The 22,031-nt window shown below is 38.2% G+C and overlaps 1 protein-coding gene across 2 annotated transcripts in view; it reads left to right on the forward strand.

Moving 5' to 3' along the window:
* The window catches only part of GPHN (gephyrin), a 526,040-nt gene that overhangs the window by 446,085 nt on the left and 57,924 nt on the right, over positions 1-22,031 (forward strand). For both annotated transcript variants that reach the window (XM_065940959.1, XM_065940958.1), the window contains 3 exons: positions 6,595-6,714; positions 8,255-8,313; positions 9,350-9,503. In XM_065940959.1, the coding sequence (XP_065797031.1) occupies positions 6,595-6,714; positions 8,255-8,313; positions 9,350-9,503 (333 nt within the window). The remainder of the gene's footprint in view (positions 1-6,594; positions 6,715-8,254; positions 8,314-9,349; positions 9,504-22,031) is intronic.

A 22,031-nucleotide genomic window follows, 5' to 3' on the forward strand; every position in this document is an offset into this window, starting at 1 on the left:
ACAGTGTCTAAGTATAGACTCCTTCTAGATTTTTATTATATTTTTACAGTACTTTTTACAGTTGTTTCACCTACACCTAATTTGACAGGAGTTCTTTTTTAGCAGACTTTTTTAAATGAGATGCTCCAAAGGTTTAGGTTAATTTTTTCAGGAAAAATAGAACTCTTTTTACCCTTATATATCATTGGTTTATGGAATATTTACGTAAATAACTTGGTCAGGAGCAGCTGTCGCCACAAACTGGTACAAACAAGTTTGGGAACAAATAGTTTGCATCTTAGACCAGCAGTTTACAAGTGTCTAACAGTTTCAAACTTAAGAGTATACTGTAGGCATCATCTTGTTCAGTAGGAAGCATATGTTAACCTAGTGAGCTGTGAAAGTTGATTAAAAGAGCTCTTTCCTTATTGACTAGAATCAGAAAAAGACCAGCACACTTTCCTGCTGTCACCAAGCACTCATAAGCATTGTATAAAAATAAAGGAGGAAATAATAAATAGAGCAGTTGAGCAAAAGCTATGTCCCACACCTTAGCATGTCCTCCCATGTGTACTAAAAATAGAGAGGGGTTGAGGAAGTATACAGGAGCATATGATGCTAATGGTGGCAACCCTCGCTCCCTCACCTCTACCAAGGAGTATGTGTACAGAGCTCTGATGCTGAGCCTAGCACTACAATAATTAGATCCTTATCCATGCTATACCTATGCTGATTTCAGTCTTCATGACTGTTTTCCTGGCAAAAAGAACAACTAGTCTTGGGTCCCTTTTTTTTTTTTTATAAATAACTTACATTGTGATGTCATAAATTTCTTGACCTCTTGGTATGTATATCCATCAACAATGGACATCTAAAGCATCCAATTTTTTAACAAAGCTCCAAAATATTAATTATTCAAGGAATACTTCTTTGATCTTCAGTTGAGTCTATCCAACATTTATCAAGCATACTTAACAGTTTGTACCAAGCACTCTGCTAGGTTGTAGGGATTGCAGCCTAATCTACAAAGTAGATTAATACATGATTAATACTTTGAACAGTTTATATCTAGTGGAGGAAACAGAGTATAAACAACTAAATATAATACAATATATTAAGTGTTAAACTAATGCTGTCAGTCATGTGCTGTGGAAAACAATAGAGAGGTTAAGCGTTTCATCCTAGAAGGGTTAGGAAAATGACATTGGAGCTGAGCGTAAGAGAGTTTTTACAAAAACAGAAATGAAAAAGGACCATTCCAAGCAGAGAGGATAGTGTAAGTCAAGACCTAGTAGTGTTTGTGGTAGTCACAGCCTAGTATACTTAGGCATAAATAGTAGATTGTTAAGAACCTTATGGACCCTTAAACTTTATTACTACTTATGACTTCCAACTGAAAACTAGAAGCACAGAAAAAGTTGTGAAATTTAAAAATTGCCAGCCTCTTGTAAGTTCTCATAAAAGTATGATAGGAAAAAAAGATCAACACTATACAAGAAAACAGGGGTTTTCCTCAAATTACCTGGGATGTATTTTATCTCTAACGGATGTATCATACACATACACACTTTAAAGCAATCTCAGAGATCTTGCAAAAACCAAATTGCTCACTTAGTGAAAGTACATATACTTGAGACCTAGGGTGCCACTACATCCACTAAGACAGTTTTTTATTTACAACATACTTTGTTGGTGTATGAAATACTTGATCTTAGTCCCTTACCATTTGGTCCTATTGATTAGCATTCAATATCAATTCAGTCACTCAGTCATGTCCTGCTCTTTGCGACCCCATGAACCACAGCACGCCAGGCCTCCCTATCCATCACCAACTTCTGGACTCTACCCAAACCCATGTCCATTGAGTCGATGATGCCATCCAACAGTCTTAACCTCTGTTGTCCCCTTTTCCTGCCCTCAACCTTTCTCAGCATCAGGGTCTTTTCAAATGAGTCAGTTCTTCACATCAAGTGGTCAAAGTATTGGAGCTTCAGCCTCAACATCAGTCCTTCCAATGAACACCCAGGACTGATCTCCTTTAGGATGGACAGGTTGGATCTCCTTGTAGTCCAAGGGACTCTCAAGAGTCTTCTCCAACACCACAGTTCAAAAGCATCAATTCTTCGGCACTCAGCTTTCTTCACAGTCCAAGTCTCACATCCATACATGACTACTGGAAAAACCATAGCTTTGACTAAATGGACCTTTGTTGGCAAAGTGATGTCTCTGCTTTTTAGTATGCTTTCTAGGTTGGTTATAACTTTCCTTCCAAGGAGTAAGTGTCTTTTAATTTCATGGCATTGGACACTTTCAATTTCAGTTATGCAATTATGAAGTGCTATCTTTGGACAAAGTTCAAAAAATCCAACTCAATACCTCTATTAAGGAAAAATCAAGATTTTGATAGTTTTTATTTTATATAAAGTATATGAAGTATAAAAATTAAAAACAGTATTCTTAGCAATCTATAGGAAGTACCTCATGTATTGCTAGAGTTTTTCCGGTTGATTCAATTCAATTGCCATTTATATGTCTACTCTCAGTGGATATATAGATATCTTTGTATATCTGGGAATATGTTTTATGTTGGGTTTAATATAAGTGAGCTGGTAGGAATCCTTCAGCTAGCACTTAGAATTACTGTTTTGGGATAGGAGCCAAATTTTTTAATAGCGACTCAAGAAACACTTAAGACTTGGTTTAAGCCAAGAAGTAGAGAAAATTACAGGTATAACCACATTAAAACTTAAAGTAAATTTGCATAGTATGGTACATTGATCCAGACTAAATTGAGGTAGCCTGCAGGCTAACACACTTCAGCTTAAGAAGCAACTGCCTGAAACTCAGTTTGGGATTCACTTTCCCAAAAAGGCAATTGCAGCGGGAAAAAGTCTTTAAGTCTGCATTAAATATTTTAATTGCACAAGCTCATAAGATAGTTTTGACTTTGACACCTGTACTGAAAAACAAATGTATCAAAACATTCATACTTGTCATAAAAAAGTCACTACACTGCAAAATGGTCATGTTTAATGAATTAAGAAGTGTATCAGATAATAAGCAGGATCTGGCACTGAAGAAACAAATTAATGCATTGGGCCCTAAGTTGTTTTTTTTTTTTTAATTCTATGTATTATCTTGGTAGAAAATTACAGTGTTGTTGTTGTTCAGTCGCTCAGTCATGTCCGACTCTTTGCAACCCCATGGACTGCAGCACACCAGATTTCCCTGTCCTTCACCATCTCCAGGAGCTTGCTCAAATTTGTGTCAAGTCGGTGATGCTATCTAACCATCTCATCCTCTGTCATCCCCTTCTCCTCCTGCCTTCATTCTTTCCCAGCATCAGGGTCTTTTCTAATGAGTCAGCTTTTCACATCAGGTGGCCAAAGTATTGGAGCTTCAACTTCAGCATTAGTCCTTCCAATGAACATTCAAGATTGATTTCCTTTAGGATTGACTGGTTTGATATCCTTTCAGTCTAAGGGTCTCTCAAGAGTCTTCTCCAAAACCACAGGTCAAAAGCATCAGTTCCTGGGCGCTCAGCCTCCTTTATGGTCCAACTCTCACATCCATACATGACTACTGGAAAAACCATACCTTTGACTATACAGACCTTTGTTGGCAAAATAATGCCTGCTTTTTAATATGCTGTCTAGGCTTGTCAGACAAACCCTGGTAGCTAAGCTGGTAAAGAATCCACCTGCAATGCAGGAGACCTGGGTTCAATCCCTGGGTTGGGAAGATCCCCTGGAAAAGGGAACAGCTATCCAATCCAGTAGTCTGTCCTAGAGAATTCCATGGACTGTATAGGGACTCAAAAAGTTGGACACAACTGAGCAACTTTCACTTTGCAGGTTTGTCATATCTTTTCTTCCAAGGAGCAAACGTCTTTTAATGTCATGGCTGTAGCCACCATTTGCAGTGATTTTGGAGCCCAGGAAAATAAAGTCAAGTGTTTCCATTGTTTCCCCATCTATTTGCTGTGAAGTGATGGGACCAGATCCCATGATCTTCATTTTCTGAATGTTGAGTTTTAAACCAACTTTTTCTCTCTCCTCTTTCACTTTCATCAAGAAGCTCTTCAGTTCCTCTTTGCCTTCTACCATAAGGGTAGTGTTATGTGCATATCTGAGGTTATTGATATTTCTCCTGGCAATCTTGATTCCAGCTTGTGCTTCATCCATCACAGCATTTCACAAGATGTACTCTGCATATAAGTTAAATAAGCAGGGTGACGTTACACAGCCTTGATATACTCCTTTCCCAATTTGGAACCAGTTCATCGTTCCATGTCCGTTTCTAACTGTTGCTTCTGGACCTGCATACAGGTTTCTCAGGAGGCAGGTAAGGTGGTGTGAAATTCCCATTTCTTTAAGAATTTTCCACAGTTTTTTGTGATCCACACAGTCAAAGGCTTTAGTATGGTCAATGAAGCAGAAGTAGATGTTTTTTTGGAACTCTCTTGCTTTTTCTATGATCCAGCAGATGTTGGCAATTTGACCTCTGGTTCCTCTACCTTTTGTAAACTCTGCTTGAACATCTGGAAGTTTTCAGTTCACATACTGTTGAAGCCTAACTTGGAGAATTTTGAGCATTACTTTGCTATCATGTGAGATGAGTGCAATTGTGCGGTAGTTTGAACATTTGTTTACATTAGAATATAATATTTCTGAATAAACCTGAAATGTCTCTTATTCAAATATCAGAATAAGAGGATATAAAGTATGTAGCTCAATGCCAGATCTGATCTCAAGAATCTTTCTCGAATGACTTGTTGGAAAAAATTAACGAGATCACTGGAATTGTAAGCCAAGAAGGATTACATGCTTCATGTAGTTGTTGTGATAATGAGATCGTGCATGTTTATTCATTCATTCTGGAAATATTTATTGACTGCCAACTTTGTGCCAGTTACTCTCTAGGCTTTGGGTTGATAGAGCAATAAATATGTCTGCAAAGGGAGTAATTAAAGATGAATGCAAGTACTCTACCGAAGATATAGACAGGATTAAAGGAAACTAACAAAGGAATGTGAAACATTCAGGTGCTAGCAACAATAAGGTTTCATTCCCACATTTAGGTCTGAAGGGGCAAAGAGAGAGAGTGGTACCTGGACCTGGGGAGATTGATAGCTATGGGAGAAGGCCACCTAATAGGAAATGTGGCATCAGTGCTATTAGATATGACAATAGCCATCACCAAACTGCAACCCAGCAGGGAAGGAGCACAGGGAATAAAAATTGTACTTCTCTCTCTCTCCTACCCTCTAGTCTCTTGTTGTTCAGTCACTAAGTCTGTCCAAGTTTTCACAACCCCACGGACTGCAGCATGCCAGTCTTCCCTGTCTTTATCTCCCAGAATTTGCTCAAACTCATGAATTGGTGATGCCATCCAACCATTTCGTCCTCTCTCACCTGCTTCTCTTCCTGCCCTTGGTCTTTCCCAGCATCAGGGTTTTCTCCAGTCTCTTGTTAGCCCCTCCCACTGATGAACTTAACCAGAAGCCAGAGCGATGGGAACCTGGTTGAAACAATCCACAGAGATCAGCCTCTAGGCCACAGCACAGGATAGAAAATAATGATGTGATCTAAAGAGGCAAACAGAAAATGAAACAGATTTCTGTCTTTATAGGGCTTATATTCTGAAACATAATAATGCACTTAACCCTAAGCCTAGCGTAGATGGAGTATTCCACAAATATTAGCTATTGGTTGCATTATTTGCAGCAATAACATTATAGAAATAAGCTTCTTAAGGCCTTTCTAACAAATGAATTTCCAGTTTTACTTTGATTGTACATTTAGTGGAAGGATAGTTTTCCTTAATCATTCCTTTTTTTTAATGTGGTGAAAAATGTGTAACATAAAATGTACTATCTCAACCATTTTAAAATGTACAGTTTTTTTAGATTATATAATTATATATAGAGATTATATAATTATATTTGCTAGACTTTTATTAATTGCATGGTACACTAATATATTTTATAAAAATTTTCAAGAACAATAGTTAAAATTTTTCTGGTTTGCCTTTATTTATCCAAAGTGTTGGTTAATAAAGTACTATATTTCTCAAACATCAGAACTTCAGCAAATGATCAACATGCTGGTTTTTCATAATTGTCATTCATAAAAATCATATTGCATGGCATTTTTTTAAAGACTGTCCTATCACTTTACATATATTAAGAAAATTCACAGTGAGTGAGAGACAGTAGTGGCAAATATAAATGGCAGCTCTTCAAAAAGAAAGTGGTGCACCAGGAAAGACATCTGCTAGTCATCACCTTAAGTCAAGTGAAAGCCTCTTTGATGTACCTGTTTGACTTTTACTATATTTTCCCAAAATGAATAAGACTCTCCTTTCATGAAAGTGGGGAAGAAAAGAAAGTATTAGTCACTCAGTCATGTCCAACTCTTTGTGACCTCGTGGACTGCAGCCGGCCAGGTTTCTCTGTCCATGGGATTCTCCAAGTGAGAATACTGCAGTGGGTAGCCATTTCCTTCTCCAGGGGATCTTCCTTTTATAGTTTGTTTCAAGAACTGTTACATCTTCAAGAGTTTCCTTTGCAGGAGCAAAGTAAATCATCTCTTTCTTGTGTGTTTCTATTTCCAGCCGACCCAGACAGTAATGCCAGGACAAGTCATGCGGGTTACAACAGGTGCTCCAATCCCCTGTGGTGCTGATGCAGTAGTACAAGTGGAAGATACTGAACTTATCAGGGAATCCGATGATGTACGTCATTACCAGGTCTTATGGCTTCATTCCTGTGGCAGTATTATAAGTCATGTCCATTTTCTGCAATGTTTATGAGATGATCCAAATTTTTTTATGTTAGAACCTTACATTGTAGTGTATAGTGAATAAGGAATTACCTTAGGCTTGAAAACCTTTTATTATAGAAATTGTTTTTATGACCATTACTGGGATTACAGCAGAATTTGAACCACATTTGAGCCAAGAAATTGCATTTGCAAGCAAGGAAAGAAACTACCTCAAGACAAAAGAGCAGTGATTTTAACTGTTGTCCTACCATCTAGCTGAGAAATTTGCTCATCAATACTCGCTTCTGATAAAATGTGAAAATTTTAATAGAGAAGAATTTAATGAAGAACATTTGGGCGAGTTCTTGAATACTTCACTAAGCCAAGCATTTAAACCAAATAACCCTTTCAGCTTTGGTTTTCTATAGTTCAGGAAAATTTGTGCCACCAAATTGCAGTCTGGAAACATTAAATTTATGTCAATTCCCCCTCTATTTCCTAAAATAAAGGGCTCTGTTCTTTTATAAATAAAGGCCCCTAAGTAGGCCTTTATCTCACTGAAGCTACTGGCAGTTATTGAATCCAGAGGATCAGTCAGGAATAGAAGTTTCAATGGAGGATTTACTGATTTTGTTTTGTGAAGAAGTTTAAAATATCTTGTATTTTTTAATACAAGAATAAATGACAAAATATATTCTCCCAGACTGGATACTCCCAGACAAATTTGGCCATGCTGAGACATACCCTCTTTTCTTCATTTGAGGATTTTCCTTTTTATCACCCACAAGTACTTACTTCCCACAAGTAAGGCTTATAAAATTCAACTCTTGGCATACAAGTCACATTGTCCTGCTGTTAAAACTACCCAACAATTTTATTGGCATCAAGGAAGCCAGCGGAGCATTGAAATCCAGAACACACTCTGCCAGATGACAAGACACATTTCCAATATCACAATATTAGTCACAGTTCATAAATGTAAAAATTATGATCACCATTAATTTATAGAAATCTACTACCAGGCAAACTGTAAGTCCTTCATTGAAATTTCTACAGATATTTGGGAATCTTGGCATAGTATTAAACCCATGATTTATGGGAACAGAATAGTTACCTCCACACACATTCACTGTATCATTAGGGTAGAGGTCTCTCTCTCTCTCTCTCTCTGTGTATATAAATACATATATATGTGTGTGTGTGTGTGTGTGTGTTTCCTTGAGAATGCTATTTACAAAGTATGAGTCAATATTTGAATTGGTACATTTTTTTAAAAGTATGAGAATCAATGAAAATGTTTACTTGTTCTTTGGGATCAAGCCTAATTTTTCAGGAACCTGTGGTAGAAATTCATCATATTCAAAGAATTTCGCAAAGGATTTCCTGTTCCTCTGTATCTTTATATATTCTGAGCCTATCTGACAATGAAAGCATCTGGATAGCTAAATTCTATTGATCGAAATTCAGTCAGATTGCTCTGTTTGAAATTATATGATTTGCTGTTACCATAGGGCACTGAGGAGCTTGAAGTACGAATTCTGGTGCAAGCTCGGCCAGGCCAAGATATCAGGTAAGTTCATAACGCATAGAATGTATAGCCAACTTCTGTTTCTACCATGACTATGAACTCAGGAGAGCATAGCTATTATAAAATCATGGCTCAGTCAATTAGCCATTAGCGTTCAGGGATTTTAACCAGTAGCAAAATGATTTTCGAAATTATATATCCCATATCTGCCCTACCTACTTTTTTCCTGAAGTTAGTAAAGGCAAATGATTTATTCAAAAGCAACATGAGAAGGAGGCAAAGTCATGATAAGCCTGCATAATTCATAGTTGATCCTATTTCTAGATTATCCAGAATTTCCCATCCTTACCCCTAGGTAACTGACAATTTGATATTAACACAGATACTTTCAAAGTTGAGTATTTATATAGTTAGTTGAAAGCCCCTCCTCAACTACCAATAATAATGGAATAACGTGCTACTCTTTATATACAAAGTTATTATAAGTAGTGTATATCCTTCAGATGATTTTTCTCATGATTGAATATGTTTGCCCTGCTTCCATTAGTCCTAATTTACTCAACATTTTGTAACAAAGCTACACCTCTTACACTCCTGTGGGGCAAAGTGAATGGGGTGGCCACAGAGCTGGACCAGTCTAAGTGGTCTAATGGAAATTATCTCCATGGCTGTAACCTCATTAGCGTTATTCTCTTCACCACAATGCTAACAAGCTCTGGAATGGCATTAGATATTTTCATACAAATGCCTGCCTTACACCAAAGAAAGTCTGCAGTTGGTGTTTTTGACTATAATGTGTTACAAAGCAATTTGTAAAATAATTTTCAAACATAAAGTAGCATATTCCTGTTTAACAGCAATAGATACAAATCTGTTTCTGTCTTCCATTGTGTGATTTAAATTTTTTTAATTAAAAAACCATAGAGTTTAAAATCTCTTCGTTTTAGTACTCTGTTCCATGCCTCATTTCCCCTTTTCCCCCTTGAGCGTCCTCTTTCTCTGACACTAAAGTTTTCCTCTGAGTTGAGAAAATATTGTTCTTAGTCATACTGCTTATGGTTCTGCTTTGATTTTTCAGACCCATTGGCCATGACATTAAAAGAGGGGAATGCGTTTTGGCCAAAGGAACCCACATGGGCCCCTCAGAGATTGGTCTTCTGGCAACTGTAGGTGTTACAGAGGTTGAAGTTAATAAATTTCCAGTGGTTGCAGTCATGTCAACAGGGAATGAGGTAAAAAAGGCAGGGGGAGGGGCGGGTTGTGGCAAGGGAAGGGAGGTAGTGGGACTTTCAGAGAAAAGCATTTCTGACATTATGTGTTCTTTATTATAAATAGAATATTAAGAATTATAGATCTTACCACATTTCTATAACAAGGGAATAATAAATGGGCCTCGGGATAGTTCAAGTACAGAAGATGAAAAGGAATAACTAGAAATTATACATTAAGAAGTGCTCCCTTCCATTTATTACAATGAAATATTACAACCAATGGCCTTCCACAAACTCAGCACATATAAAAAGAGAATGTTGACTGCTAGCTATAGATACTCAACTGTGCGAGCGTAGTACTTAGCCTACTGGTATAGTGAATCGTGCCTGCTCTGCTGCTGAGATGATGGGCCACCACTGTGTGAGAAGTAATTCAATGAATTGGGACACCATGGCTAGCCCTTTTTCTTGCTTAACATTCCATGTGATCTTTAGTCACCAGGAAGGATTTGAAAATCATTTTTCTCGCTAAAGATAGCATCTCTAGTGGCATGCTATTCAGAATATGTCAAAATGTCATTTCAGTCCTAATTTAGGAGGGGAAATTTAGTCAGTATTCTGAGAACTTTTGAAAAACTTTCTGTTACCTCTTTGCTTAGGTTATACAGAACTTCAATTGGAGGCTATAAGGCCAAACTAGGAATATTGAAAAGTGAATCTGCTGGAAATTCAAAGCCTAAAAGCATAATCAGAAACTACTGAGATTTTTTTTCGTTATTCCTTAAGATCTTATGCTATTTTTAGAAAGATTAACAGGATCTTTTTTTTTCTATCTCTCTTTTAATCTCTAACATTATGAAAATAAGTCATTTGGTACCATTATTTTTCATTTCTTAGACTTGGAAATGGACATTTTCAAAGGTCTGTTGCCTTTATAGCTCTTTTGGAAAGGACAGAAGAAAAGAATATTTTGTTTTGATAATGAAGAGATAAATCAGCATTCTACATCTGTTTACTTCCCAGTATAGGTGTACTAATCATTCCCTAAAACTATTGACTGACCCAAAAGAAACATTCTTTTCAGTTGATCTACACAGTGATGATTTTCTGTCCTTAGGACCAACCAACACTATGTTTAGCTTCAGAAAGAAATTTCCGTTCAACTTATTTACTTAATGAACTGTTCTTATTTGAGATTTATGTATATGCTTTGTGCACCTAAGTGACTTCATGGGGCTTAGGAAAGCTAGGTAGAATGAGCAAACTAATAGACAGCTATTTATTAGGCAATTTTGTGTAAGCTACATTTTTTGTTTTCCTCCTAATGACTTTGTAGGTCTGGATTCTCAGTTACTCCCGGGAGTACATTGGCAGTATTTTTTAAGCTACCTTTTATACTCTTCACTAAAACTATTTACTAGTCGTAGGGAATAGTGACAGAATGAGACTAGAGATGGTACATACATGGTAGAACCTAAAGAAGATTTTGTAGTTTTAGTTCTCTGCCCCCATAGACTTGATTATCTTTGAGGAGGCTTTGATAGATCTTGTTTGACCCTCTTTCGCTACGTTTTCTGGCCTACTGTACTTACATGGTTTTCCCAGGGAATAATGCTTTTAAATTCCATGATCTCTAGTTCTGTGTAGTTTGACATTCCTCCCTGTGCTGTGCTTGCTTAGATGCAGAAAGGATTTTGTTAATCTTTAACCTCACACTCGTGTCCGACTGTTTGCAACACCATGGACTAGCCGACCAGGCTCCTCTGGCCATAGAGATTCTCCCGGCAAGAATACTGGTGTGGGTTGCCATGCCCTCCTCCAGGGGATCTTCCCAACCCAGGAATCGAACTGGGGTCTTCTGCATTGCAGGCAGATTCTTTACCAGCTGAGCTGGTAAGGGTAAATGTCAGGGAAGCTCTGACATTCCTCCCTACTCCCATCCAAAGTTAGCTGTTATTAAATTTATGACTCTTTGTCACCATATAGTTCAACAAATGTTGAGTACTTCTATGCCAGACACTATACAGGAAACTAGAGATAAAAGAGATAAATAAAGCATAGTATCTCTCCTGAAGGCTTGAGATCCTTAGATAGCCAGAAAACAATAAGAAAAATTATTCATTTATTTCAAAGAAATCAAAAGTAATTACATTTGTGTATTAATGTGATAAGTCTATAATTTACTCACTCACAGCACAAGCTCCACTTAAGTATTAGTTCTGACTTCTCCTGATATGTATGGCTTCACATATGCCACCTCTTGAATCCAGTATGGTATATTGATAAGCAGAACAGTAGCCTTAGGCAACCCGAAGAATACCATACGAAATGTCTATGTAGACTCACTCAGAATCTGCTCTGTATTTTGTGACTACATGAGCTTATTCAGGATGAAGGGATTATTTTAAAATTGGGAAGCCAGAGTTGCAAACTATAACTCACACAGAATAGGTGGTGTAGACGTTTGTTAATTTTAACAAACTGTGCATGTTAAAATTTAAGTAATAGCACCCAGTAGTTAAATAATTGTGGTCATACATTTCCAACCTCATGCATTTGCTCAATAAATGTTTGTTGAGCATCTGTTATATGCTGAAATACCCACCAGAGGTTCTCAACTAAACATCAGACTTAACAAGATATGAATAATCTATACCTTGAACTAGTTTCCTGAGATATTAAAAAGGAAACTCTGCATTAAGGAGGGGAGCATCAGGCCTTCTTCAGTGGGACCAGTCATCATGGTCCTTCACACAGCCATTCGACAACTGTTCTCTCTGTTCTTCAAGTAACATTTAGGTGCAGGGAACAAGAGTTCTACTAGGAGAGTAGGAGAGCCATCAGCATAAAAGCACCATGCCCTACATAGGAATCAGTGTTTCTTATAATAATCTTAGGCAGTTTGTAGAGTCTCTATAAGGGAAATGCCCAGTTTCAAATGTCACCATATCCATGGAAGACCAAAGCCTGGCTTTCCATTATGGATTCATTTGTAATCCCTTCTATTCCATTCACAAGTTCCTATTCAGAGACCATTTTTACCATAAGAAATGCTGTCTACTAGCAAGTTGACCTTTTTCATTGTCACATTTCCAGAGAAACTGAGCTAGAAAGTTAACCCAAGCTCAAATTTTTCCTTAGAGATGCAGAAAGGATTTTGTTAATCTTTAACCTCACATAAAGTAATGCACTGTCTGCAGAAAATTAGAAAACAGTAGTAAAACTAACTGCAAGTCATTCTGTTCTTTATTATCAGCATGCACTGGAAATTCTAAACAATGCCAGTGATAAAATACTCCTTTCCACTGAGGCAGCCACTCTCACAACCCCTCCTCTCTCTCTGTGCTGTCATGCTGATGCAGGCACTATTCTGACTGCTGGAGATGACAGCAGGAAGCAAGACAGGTGAAGCCCCTGCTCTTATAGAATTTACGTTCTGATGGAGGGGGAGAGTCAGTAAACAAACAGTGGTAAATTGTATGAATTTTTAAAGCAGAGTAAGATGATAAAGATTGCTAGTAGAAGAGGTATATGCCAGGTATATAACAATTGTAATTAATATAATAAATTATTCATTATATTCAATTCTATTGAATAATGTAATTATATTCAACATAATCTGTTGAAACTTACTCCATGTCAACCCTTTTATTCTCTCCCTGATACAATAAAACTGGAAGCCTGAAAACACAATTTCTCAGGCTCTCTTTCCCTGTGGTCCAGGTAGCTTTTGGCATTGGGATGCATTAACATGATAATTAGAAGGTGGGAAAAGGCAGCAGCAGTAGAATCTCCTCAACTCAGTGGCATCTCTCTCCTCCAGCAGCCCCAGGGACAGTGGTGACTCCTGGCAGTTACTGATCTTTAGTCATATACTTTTCTTCTTTTGTTTCTCCAACTTGGCAACACACTTATAACCAGTCCCATGCATTAAATCCTCTCTTTTCCCACTCTCTCCATTTGAAAGAGCTAAAGGAGTTTTGATTTTCATGTCTGGACCTGACTGGCAGACAGATAAGAGTCCTCTGTTTTACAAAGACTAATTAGGCCTCACTGATGAGGGAAATCAGAGTGGAAATCTGAAGACATTGAAGATACATGCCATGTGACTAGAACTGTGTTCCAAGCAGAGGGAATGACAAACACAAAGGCCCTGGAGTGTGGTGCATGCTTATGTTTGAGGAACAGCAGTGAAGCCAACGTGGCTGAAGGACAGAGGGAAGGAGCACAGTGAGAGGAGATGAAGTTGGAGAGGTAACAGAAAGAAGATCCTTTTATCCTAAATAGACAGTTTTGAGGAAGTGGGACATAAAATATCTTAACTTTGCAAATGCTTACTCTGTCTTCTGTATGAGTGATTTGGCATGTGTGAGGGAAAAGGTGAAAGGCCGAGAGGCCCATTGAAAGGCTGTGGAGATTTGGACCAGAATGATAGTGGAGATGGTGAAAAGTAATCAGATCCAGAATATATTTTGAAGGTAAAGTCAGCAAACAAGATTTGCCAAGGATTCAAAGTAGAAGATAAGAGAAAGTTAAAAATCAAGGTGAACTCTTTAAGGTTTTGACCTGCGCTTTGATAACTGGCCTAAGGAGAGTTATCATTTACCCTGATACGAAAGATGAGGCAGCAGAAATTAGGGCTTCTTCTTTGGAAATGTTAAGTTTGAAATACTTATGAGAATTAAGAGTAGGCAATTAAACATATTAGTCTGGAGCTTAGGAGAAAGGTTAGAATTAAAGGTACATATTTGGAAGTTATCAGCATAAATATATATATAGTATTTAAAAATAATACATATATATAAATATAGTATTTAAAATCATGAGACTGCATAAGGTCACCTAGGAAATCAGTATAAATAGAAGATAGGAGGTGTAACTTTTACACTTAGACAGCTGTCCCTTCTTCCTCTTTCCCCAACCTTTATATTTCCAAGTTTTATTTTCTAATTTTGACTCTTGATGACATCATCTCTCCATTCCATAAAATATATTGTTTCCCTTGAAACTGTAAATGGTAACTTACAGATCTTTAAACTGGATATCAGTCTGCCAGCTGCCATTAGCTTCAAGAAATCAAGATTGTATGATTGTTACCTAGTTACCAAAGTACTACAATAAGTATTCCTTCCAGAGATGGTGAGTTTTCATCTAATTTCAGTCACTTTCAGCCATATTCCATAACTCATTCATTCATTTTTATTCATTCTTTCCCCGACCTCCTTCCCTGTCTCTCCCTCCCTCTCTGCAGCCCTCTCTCTCTCATGCACATACACACAGAACTAGGTGTATTTATGTCCACTATTTATTTTATTTCATCTTTTATAAATCTCTTGGCCACTCTAATAACAGGTGTTTGTACAAACAAGTTTATACTTCAGACACATAAAGTCTGTCTAAAATCTCCCTGTACTGTTCTTTGGGGGCTGCCACAGGCAGCTGTTGTTTATAAAAGTAGAATCTTTAAAATCTTTGTCCCCACTAATAAGAGAAAGAATAAGAAGTTGAGTACTATGACCAGTACTGCTATGTGCTTTATGATTAAAGCAACACTATGAGGTTAATATAACTATCCTTCATTTTATGTAAGAGAAATTTGAAGCTCAAAAACAAAGCAACTTACCCAACATCATTTATTTCATCTAAGTAGTTAAGCCTGGTTTCATACCTAAGTCTTGCTGTAATGACCTTTTCCCGCTGTTCCACAATGCTTCCCAATTCCTTAAATTTCATTTCCCCAACTTTTTAATGGCAGTCTCTGAAACCTATCAGGTTAGATATTCCTCTACTTCTAGCCATATTTATTTCTTGTCCAGATTAAAGACCATGACTCACCACTTTCAAATTGCCTTCTCTAACACTTCAGATAGCTTCACTCCTTCAATTTATTCCTTTGCTTACCTTGGTGATACCCAAAGTGAATGACTCCTTTCTCCACTTTCTCCATTTTTGTTCCCAAGCAGAAAGACAGTACTGAATAAAATTCATAGAACTATGATTACCTGAACAACTACAGATTACTGCCATTTAGTGGCAACCTGGAACTTAAAGTTGTTCAGTAATTCTGGTGTAACTGTCTTGTTGCTTTCAACTCTTGGCAGATGATCTCACTACCTTTGTGGGGAAAAGTGAAGCGTAAAAATAAATAAATTTGTGAAACTGAGCACTATGAGGGCTCCCGCTTCTTCCTGTCTCATTACCTCAAAAATTTCCCCATTGCTTTAGTTATATTACTTTCTTTCAATCTAATAGGAAGAGGTACATCTCCTTCCTAAGAAGAACACTTCTGCTTTTAAGCCTACTTTTTCTCACCTTCCTCAGAACTTTGATTTCTAAATTATTTCCTATGTCTTCTGGGTTCTCTCTTTTCTCTCTAGTGGCTCATCCTCCTACATCCAAATAGACAAAGATTACCACTATCACAAGAGAACCTATATTTAAATACTGCTTTTCCTCATTGAGCTACTGCATAGGCACCTCCTGTCCACTACTAGATTTGTTGAAAGAGAGGTCAGCAATACTGCCTTTCCTTCCTCACTCTCTACTCAAACTCCCAAATCTCATTAGTGTCCCATTAGTACAAAAACTGATTTCCTGAGTACACTCATCACCTCCTAACCTCCAAAACCTGCTCTGATATTCAACCTCCTCACCATGTATATATCATTTGACACCAGAGACATTCCTCACCCACCTCCTGAAAACTACTTCATTCCTAGTGATCTATGACAGTTCTCTCTTGATGCGCTGACAACTACTCCTTTTTATCCTCATCATGCCTTTCTCCATTCCCTACTTGGAATATTCCCCTAAGATGCTGTCCTCTGCTGTGTCCTCCACTCTCTCCAGATTCTCCATTAGACTTTTCCTCTCATGCCAAGTCCAGGCTGTATATTGTCATCCTGCTTATTTAACTTAAATACAGAGTACATCATGTGAAATGTCATGCTGGATGAATCCCAAGCTGGAGTGAAGATTGCCAGGAGAAACATCAACAACCTCAGATACCTCTCTAATGGAAGAAAGTGAAGAGGAACTAAAGAACCTCTGGATGAAAGTGAAAGAGGAGAGTGAAAAAGCTGGCTTAAAACTCAGCATTCAAAAAAATGATCATGGCATCCTGTCCCATCACCTCATGGAAAATAGATGGGGAAACAATGGAAACACTGACAGACTTTGTTTTCTTGGCTCCAAAATCACTGCAGAGAGTGATTATAGCCATGAAATTAAAAGACGCTTGCTCCTTGGAAGAAAAGTTGTGACAAACCTAGACAGCATATTAGAAAGGAGGTTCATCACTTTGCTGACAAAGGTCCATCTAGTCAAAGTTACGGTTTTTCCAGTAGTCATGTATGGATGTGAGAGCTGAACTATAAAGTAGGCTGAGCATCGAAAAATTGTTGCTTTCAAATTGTGGTGCTGGAGAAGACTCTGAACAGTCCCTTGGAGACTCAAGGAGATCAAACTAGTTAATCCTAAAGGAAATCAACACTGAATAGTGCTTTGGCCACCTGATACAAAGAGCTGACTCATTGGAAAACTCTGATGCTGGGAAAGATTGAGGGCAGGAGGAGAAGGGGGCGACAGAAGATGAGATGGTTGGATGGCATCACCGACTCAGTGGACATGAATTTGGGTAAATTCCGGGAGTTGGTGATGGACAGGGAAGCCTGGCTTCCTGTCCGTGGGGTCACAAAGAGTTGGACACAGCTGAGTGACTGAACTGAATTGGAGCACAAAAACTTCCCATATATGGTTCTAGGTTCTTTGGCTGGTCTAATAATTAAATTGACAGATTACTGGAGAAAATATTAATCTTGTACATACAGGAATCCCATAAAAATATGAGACTCAAAAGCAGTCATGCATTTGAGGTTTGTATGCAATCTGAACTGAGGAAGGGAAAGGCCCTGGGACTTCAAAGGGGCAGAAGGGCAGTTCACAGGAAGATGAGAAGAGCAGATGTTTTGTAATCAGTCGTTTGCCCTGCCATACAGGTATGTCTTTCAGGTGAAAAATTTTCTCCTGGTAATAGCTCTTTTTCTGGGCCAGGTCCCCTGTCTAAGTTCTTAGGGAGTCAAGGGAGTCATAAAACTTTTTGTTGAGTCTGCTAGGTTTTGATTGCCTTCAGCTCAAAATAATCCACGTACCAAAGAGGTTCATTTTGCAGTGGCATATGCTGCTCCCCTGCTAAACAAAATAAATTTCAGCTAACTTTGAGAGCTCAACAAAAAAAGGATCAGTGCATGCTACGTCACTTCAGTCATGTCCAACTCTTTGTGACCTCATGGAACTGTAGCCCACCAGACTCCTCTGTCCATGAGATTCTCCAGGCAAGAATACCATAGTGGGTTACCATTTCCTTCTCCAGGGGCTCTTCCAGGCCCAGGGATTGAACCATGTCTCATGTCTCCTGCATTGACAAGTAGGTTTTTTTCCACCCGCGCCACCTGGGAAACCCTCTACTTGTAACTTCATCACTAAGTTATCTTGAACATGCTGCTGCTCCTCTCTGGTATTCCTGCCACACCGTCTATAAACTGAATCTTCCAGGCTGGACAGGCTCCCAGCTCTAACGCAGTGTCACTAGTTCTAAACAGCCCCACCCAAATCTTACAATGAAATCCTCCAACCACCTTTATTTTCTGGAAACCAGCATCTGTCAGAACTTTTCCATAGCTCAAAGTTTAACCATCTTTCTGTTTTTCCTGAGGTTTCTTGCTTTGTGAATGATCCTGTCAAGATCCCAGGAATAAAGCTGTCTCCAAATCTTGAAGCAGATAAAAAGCAACAGCAGTATAAGAGAGTAAGCTCCAGGAGTTGGTGATGAATAGGGAAGCCTGGAGTGCTGCAGTCCATGAGGTCGCAGAGTCGGACACAACTGAGCAACCGAACTGACTGACTGACTGAATACAAGAGAAGAAGAAATTTGTGGGCTCTTTTCCCTTCCTCTCCTTAGTTTTACTTCTGACCAATTTAAAAATTTGTTATACTTTTCCTGGAAACTTGAAAAGTTGAATTTGGAATCCAGTCAATGAGAGAAAAAAGGATCAGAGCTTAATATAAATGCTAGACTTACCATCTTAGATAATAACTTCTCCCAACACAGACTTAGAAGACCTCAGTAAAGTACAATGTAACCAAAATGAGAATACTGGTGGCATGAGGTCTTGCCTAAGTGTGGTGGGGACTTCAATGACTATCATGATCTTAGTACAGAGACCACCTGGGAAACCTGCTGATCATACAGAGCTGTGTATAATAAAGTTTCTGAACAAGGGAGAGCATCACTTTGATAGAGTGCTGAGTTTTCCAAATTTGCTGGCATTTTGAGTGCAGCACTTTCACAGCATCGTCTTTTAGGATTTGAAATAGCTCAACTGGAATTTCATCACATCCACTAGCTTTGTTTGTCGTGATGCTTCCTAAGGCCCACCTGACTTCACATTCCAGGATGTCCAGCTCTAGGTGAATGTGAGTGATCACACCTTCGTGATTATCTGGGTCGTGAAGATCTTCTTTGTACAATTCTTCTGTGTATTCTTGCCACCTCTTCTTAATATCTTCTGCTTCTGTTAAGTCCATACCATTTCTGTCCTTTATTGAGCCCATTTTTTTTTTTTTTTTTTTTTTTTTATTGAGCCCATTTTTGCATGAAATGTTCCCTTGGTATCTCTAATTTTCTTGAAGAGATCTCTAGTCTTTCCCATTCTATTGTTTTCCTCTATTTCTTTGCACTGATGGCTGAGGAAGGCTTTCTTATATCTCCTTGCTATTCTTTGGAACTCTGCATTCAAATGGATATATCTTTCCTTTTCTCCTTTGCTTTTTGCTTCTGTTTTTTTTCACAGCTATTTGTAAGGTCTCCTCAAACAGCCATTTTGCTTTTTGCATTTCTTTTTCTTAGGTATGGTCTTGATCCCTGTCTCCTGTACAGTGTCACAAACCTCTGTCCATAGTTCATCAGGCACTCTGTCTATCAGATCTAGTCCCTTAAATCTATTTCTCACTTCCACTGTATAATCATAAGGGATTTGATTTAGGTCATACCTGAATGGTCTCATGGTTTTCCCTACTGTCTTCAATTTAAGTCTGAATTTGGCAATAAGGAGTTCATGATCTGATTCACAGTCAGCTCCCAGTCTTGTTTTTGCTGACTGTATAGAGCTTCTCCATCTTTGGCTGCAAAGAATATAATCAATCTTATTTCAGTGTTGGCCATCTGGTGATGTCCATGTGTAGAATCTTCTCTTGTGCTGTTTGAAGAGGGTGTTTGCTATGACTAGTGCGTTCTCTTGGCAAAACTCAATTAGCCTTTGCCTTGCTTCATTCTGTACTCCAAGGCCAAATTTGCCTGTTACTCCAGGTGTTTGTTGACTTCCTACTTTTGCATTCCCGTCCCCTATAATGAAAAGGACATCTTTTTTGGGTGTTAGTTCTAAAAGGTCTTGTAGATCTTCATAGAACCGTTCAACTTCAGCTTCTTCAGCGTTACTGGTCGGGGCATAGACTTGGATTACCATGATATTGAATGGTTTGCCTTGGAAACGAACCGAGATCATTCTGTCATTTTTGAGATTGCATCCAAGTACTGCATTTCAGACTCTTTTGTTGACTGTGATGGCTACTCCATTTCTTCTAAGGGATTCCTGCCCACAGTAGTAGATATAATGGTCATCTGAGTTAAATTCACCCATTCCAGTTCATTTTAGTTCGCTGATTCCTAGAATGTTGACGTTCACTCTTGCCATCTCCTATTTGACCGCTCCAATTTTCCTTGATTCATGGACATAACATCCCAGGTTCCTGTGCAATATTGCTCTTTATAGCATCGGACCCTGCTTCTATCACCAGTCACATCCACAACTGGGTGTTGTTTTTGTTTTGGTTCCATCCCTTCATTCTTTCTGGAGTTATTTCTCCACTGCTCTCCAGTAGCATTTTAGGCACCTACCAACCTGGGGAGTTCATCTTTCAGTGTCCTATCTTTTTGCCTTTTCACACTGTTCATGGGGTTCTCAAGGCAAGAATACCGAAGTGGTTTGCCATTCCCTTCTCCAGTGGACCACATTCTTCAGACCTCTCCACCATGACCCATGCATCTTGGGTGGCCCCACACGGCATGGCTTAGTTTCACTGAGTTAGACAAGGCTGTGGTCCTGTGATCAGATTGGCTAGTTGTCTGTGATTGTGGTTTCAGTCTGTCTGCCCTCTGATGCCCTCTCTCAGCACCTACTGTCTTACTTGGGTTTCTCTTACCTTGGACGTGGAGTATCTCTTCACAGCTGCTCCAGCAAAGCACAGCACTGCTCCCTACCTTGGACTTGGGGTATCTCCTGTTGGCCACTCCTGCGCCGTGCCCTCAGAAGGATACTTATAGGATTTTGAGGACTGGGATTGGTCATGGGCTGGTTGTAAGGTAGTTTGTAAATGTGGTCTAGGCAGAGACTGATCACATTTTGTAAAGCAGGTGAATTGCTGAAACAGCTTCATTTTTTCTTTGGAGTAAGAGTCCATATGGATTTACCATTGTCTCTATTTGTCCATAATGTTATAGGAATATATAGGTCTGAATAATCTTGTGTTATAACAATTTGACTTAAGATAGTTTGTGTTAAATATCATGGTTTGGTATACTTTGCCTGTTTTGCAAGTTGATATATCTATTTTCTCTCAGAAAAAAGAGTTTGTTGGCAAGATAGCCAATTATAAGGCTTTTGAAGAAATTCAGATATATTGAATACCTGAAATTCATAAGAATGGGGAGTTGATAAGAGAGTGAATGGAAACCTAGGGTCATTGAGGAATGGAGTAAGGATTAAGGATTGAAACCTTTGGGAAGATAGTAGACTACAAAGGGAAAAAAAATCAAAGGTTAAATGTTTGAAAACTGGAAATACAATGGCACCATTGATGGTAACAGAAACAGGAAATTGAAATTTGGCATTTGGCAGATAAGAAAGTAATAAGATATGAAGATAATGGGTTATGTTTTTTTACTTTGTATTGTAGGTTTTCTTTTATATTTTAACTATAAAAAGTTTTAGGCATCATTCTAGAGATGACCAGAAGATGTCAGAAAATTAGATTCCATTTTAATGAGGAATATTGTGAATTTATTCTAGTGTGTGCAACCTTATAATCTTTCGTTCAATTCTGCGTATTTTCTTTGAAAATACTTAAAATGCGCTGGAAATCCCACACCTTCATTTAACTAGCTAATATTTCATTATGTCAGTTTTACAGACAAACAGCCAGTGATCTCTAATTGTTGTATTATTTCTGGAACTTTGTGCAGCAGAATAACAGAGAGGAACATGAATGGCAAAGAAAACGCCCTATTAACAGGGAAATCTTATTCCTTAGTTGGTGGTCAGTACCCTTTGTGAAAAAAAATCTTTTCTGTCCGTTGCAACTTGTCTGATTAATGCAATTAAAAAGCTGTAAGTCTTGGCCTTTATAAAATTATAATAAGTTCAATAACTATGTGTTAGTTAAGATCAGAAAATCAACCTATATTAGTACTGCAATAGCAATTTTCCCAGCTCT

The sequence above is a fragment of the Muntiacus reevesi genome, chromosome 7 (assembly GCF_963930625.1).
Source record: "Muntiacus reevesi chromosome 7, mMunRee1.1, whole genome shotgun sequence".
NCBI lineage: Eukaryota > Metazoa > Chordata > Mammalia > Artiodactyla > Cervidae > Muntiacus > Muntiacus reevesi.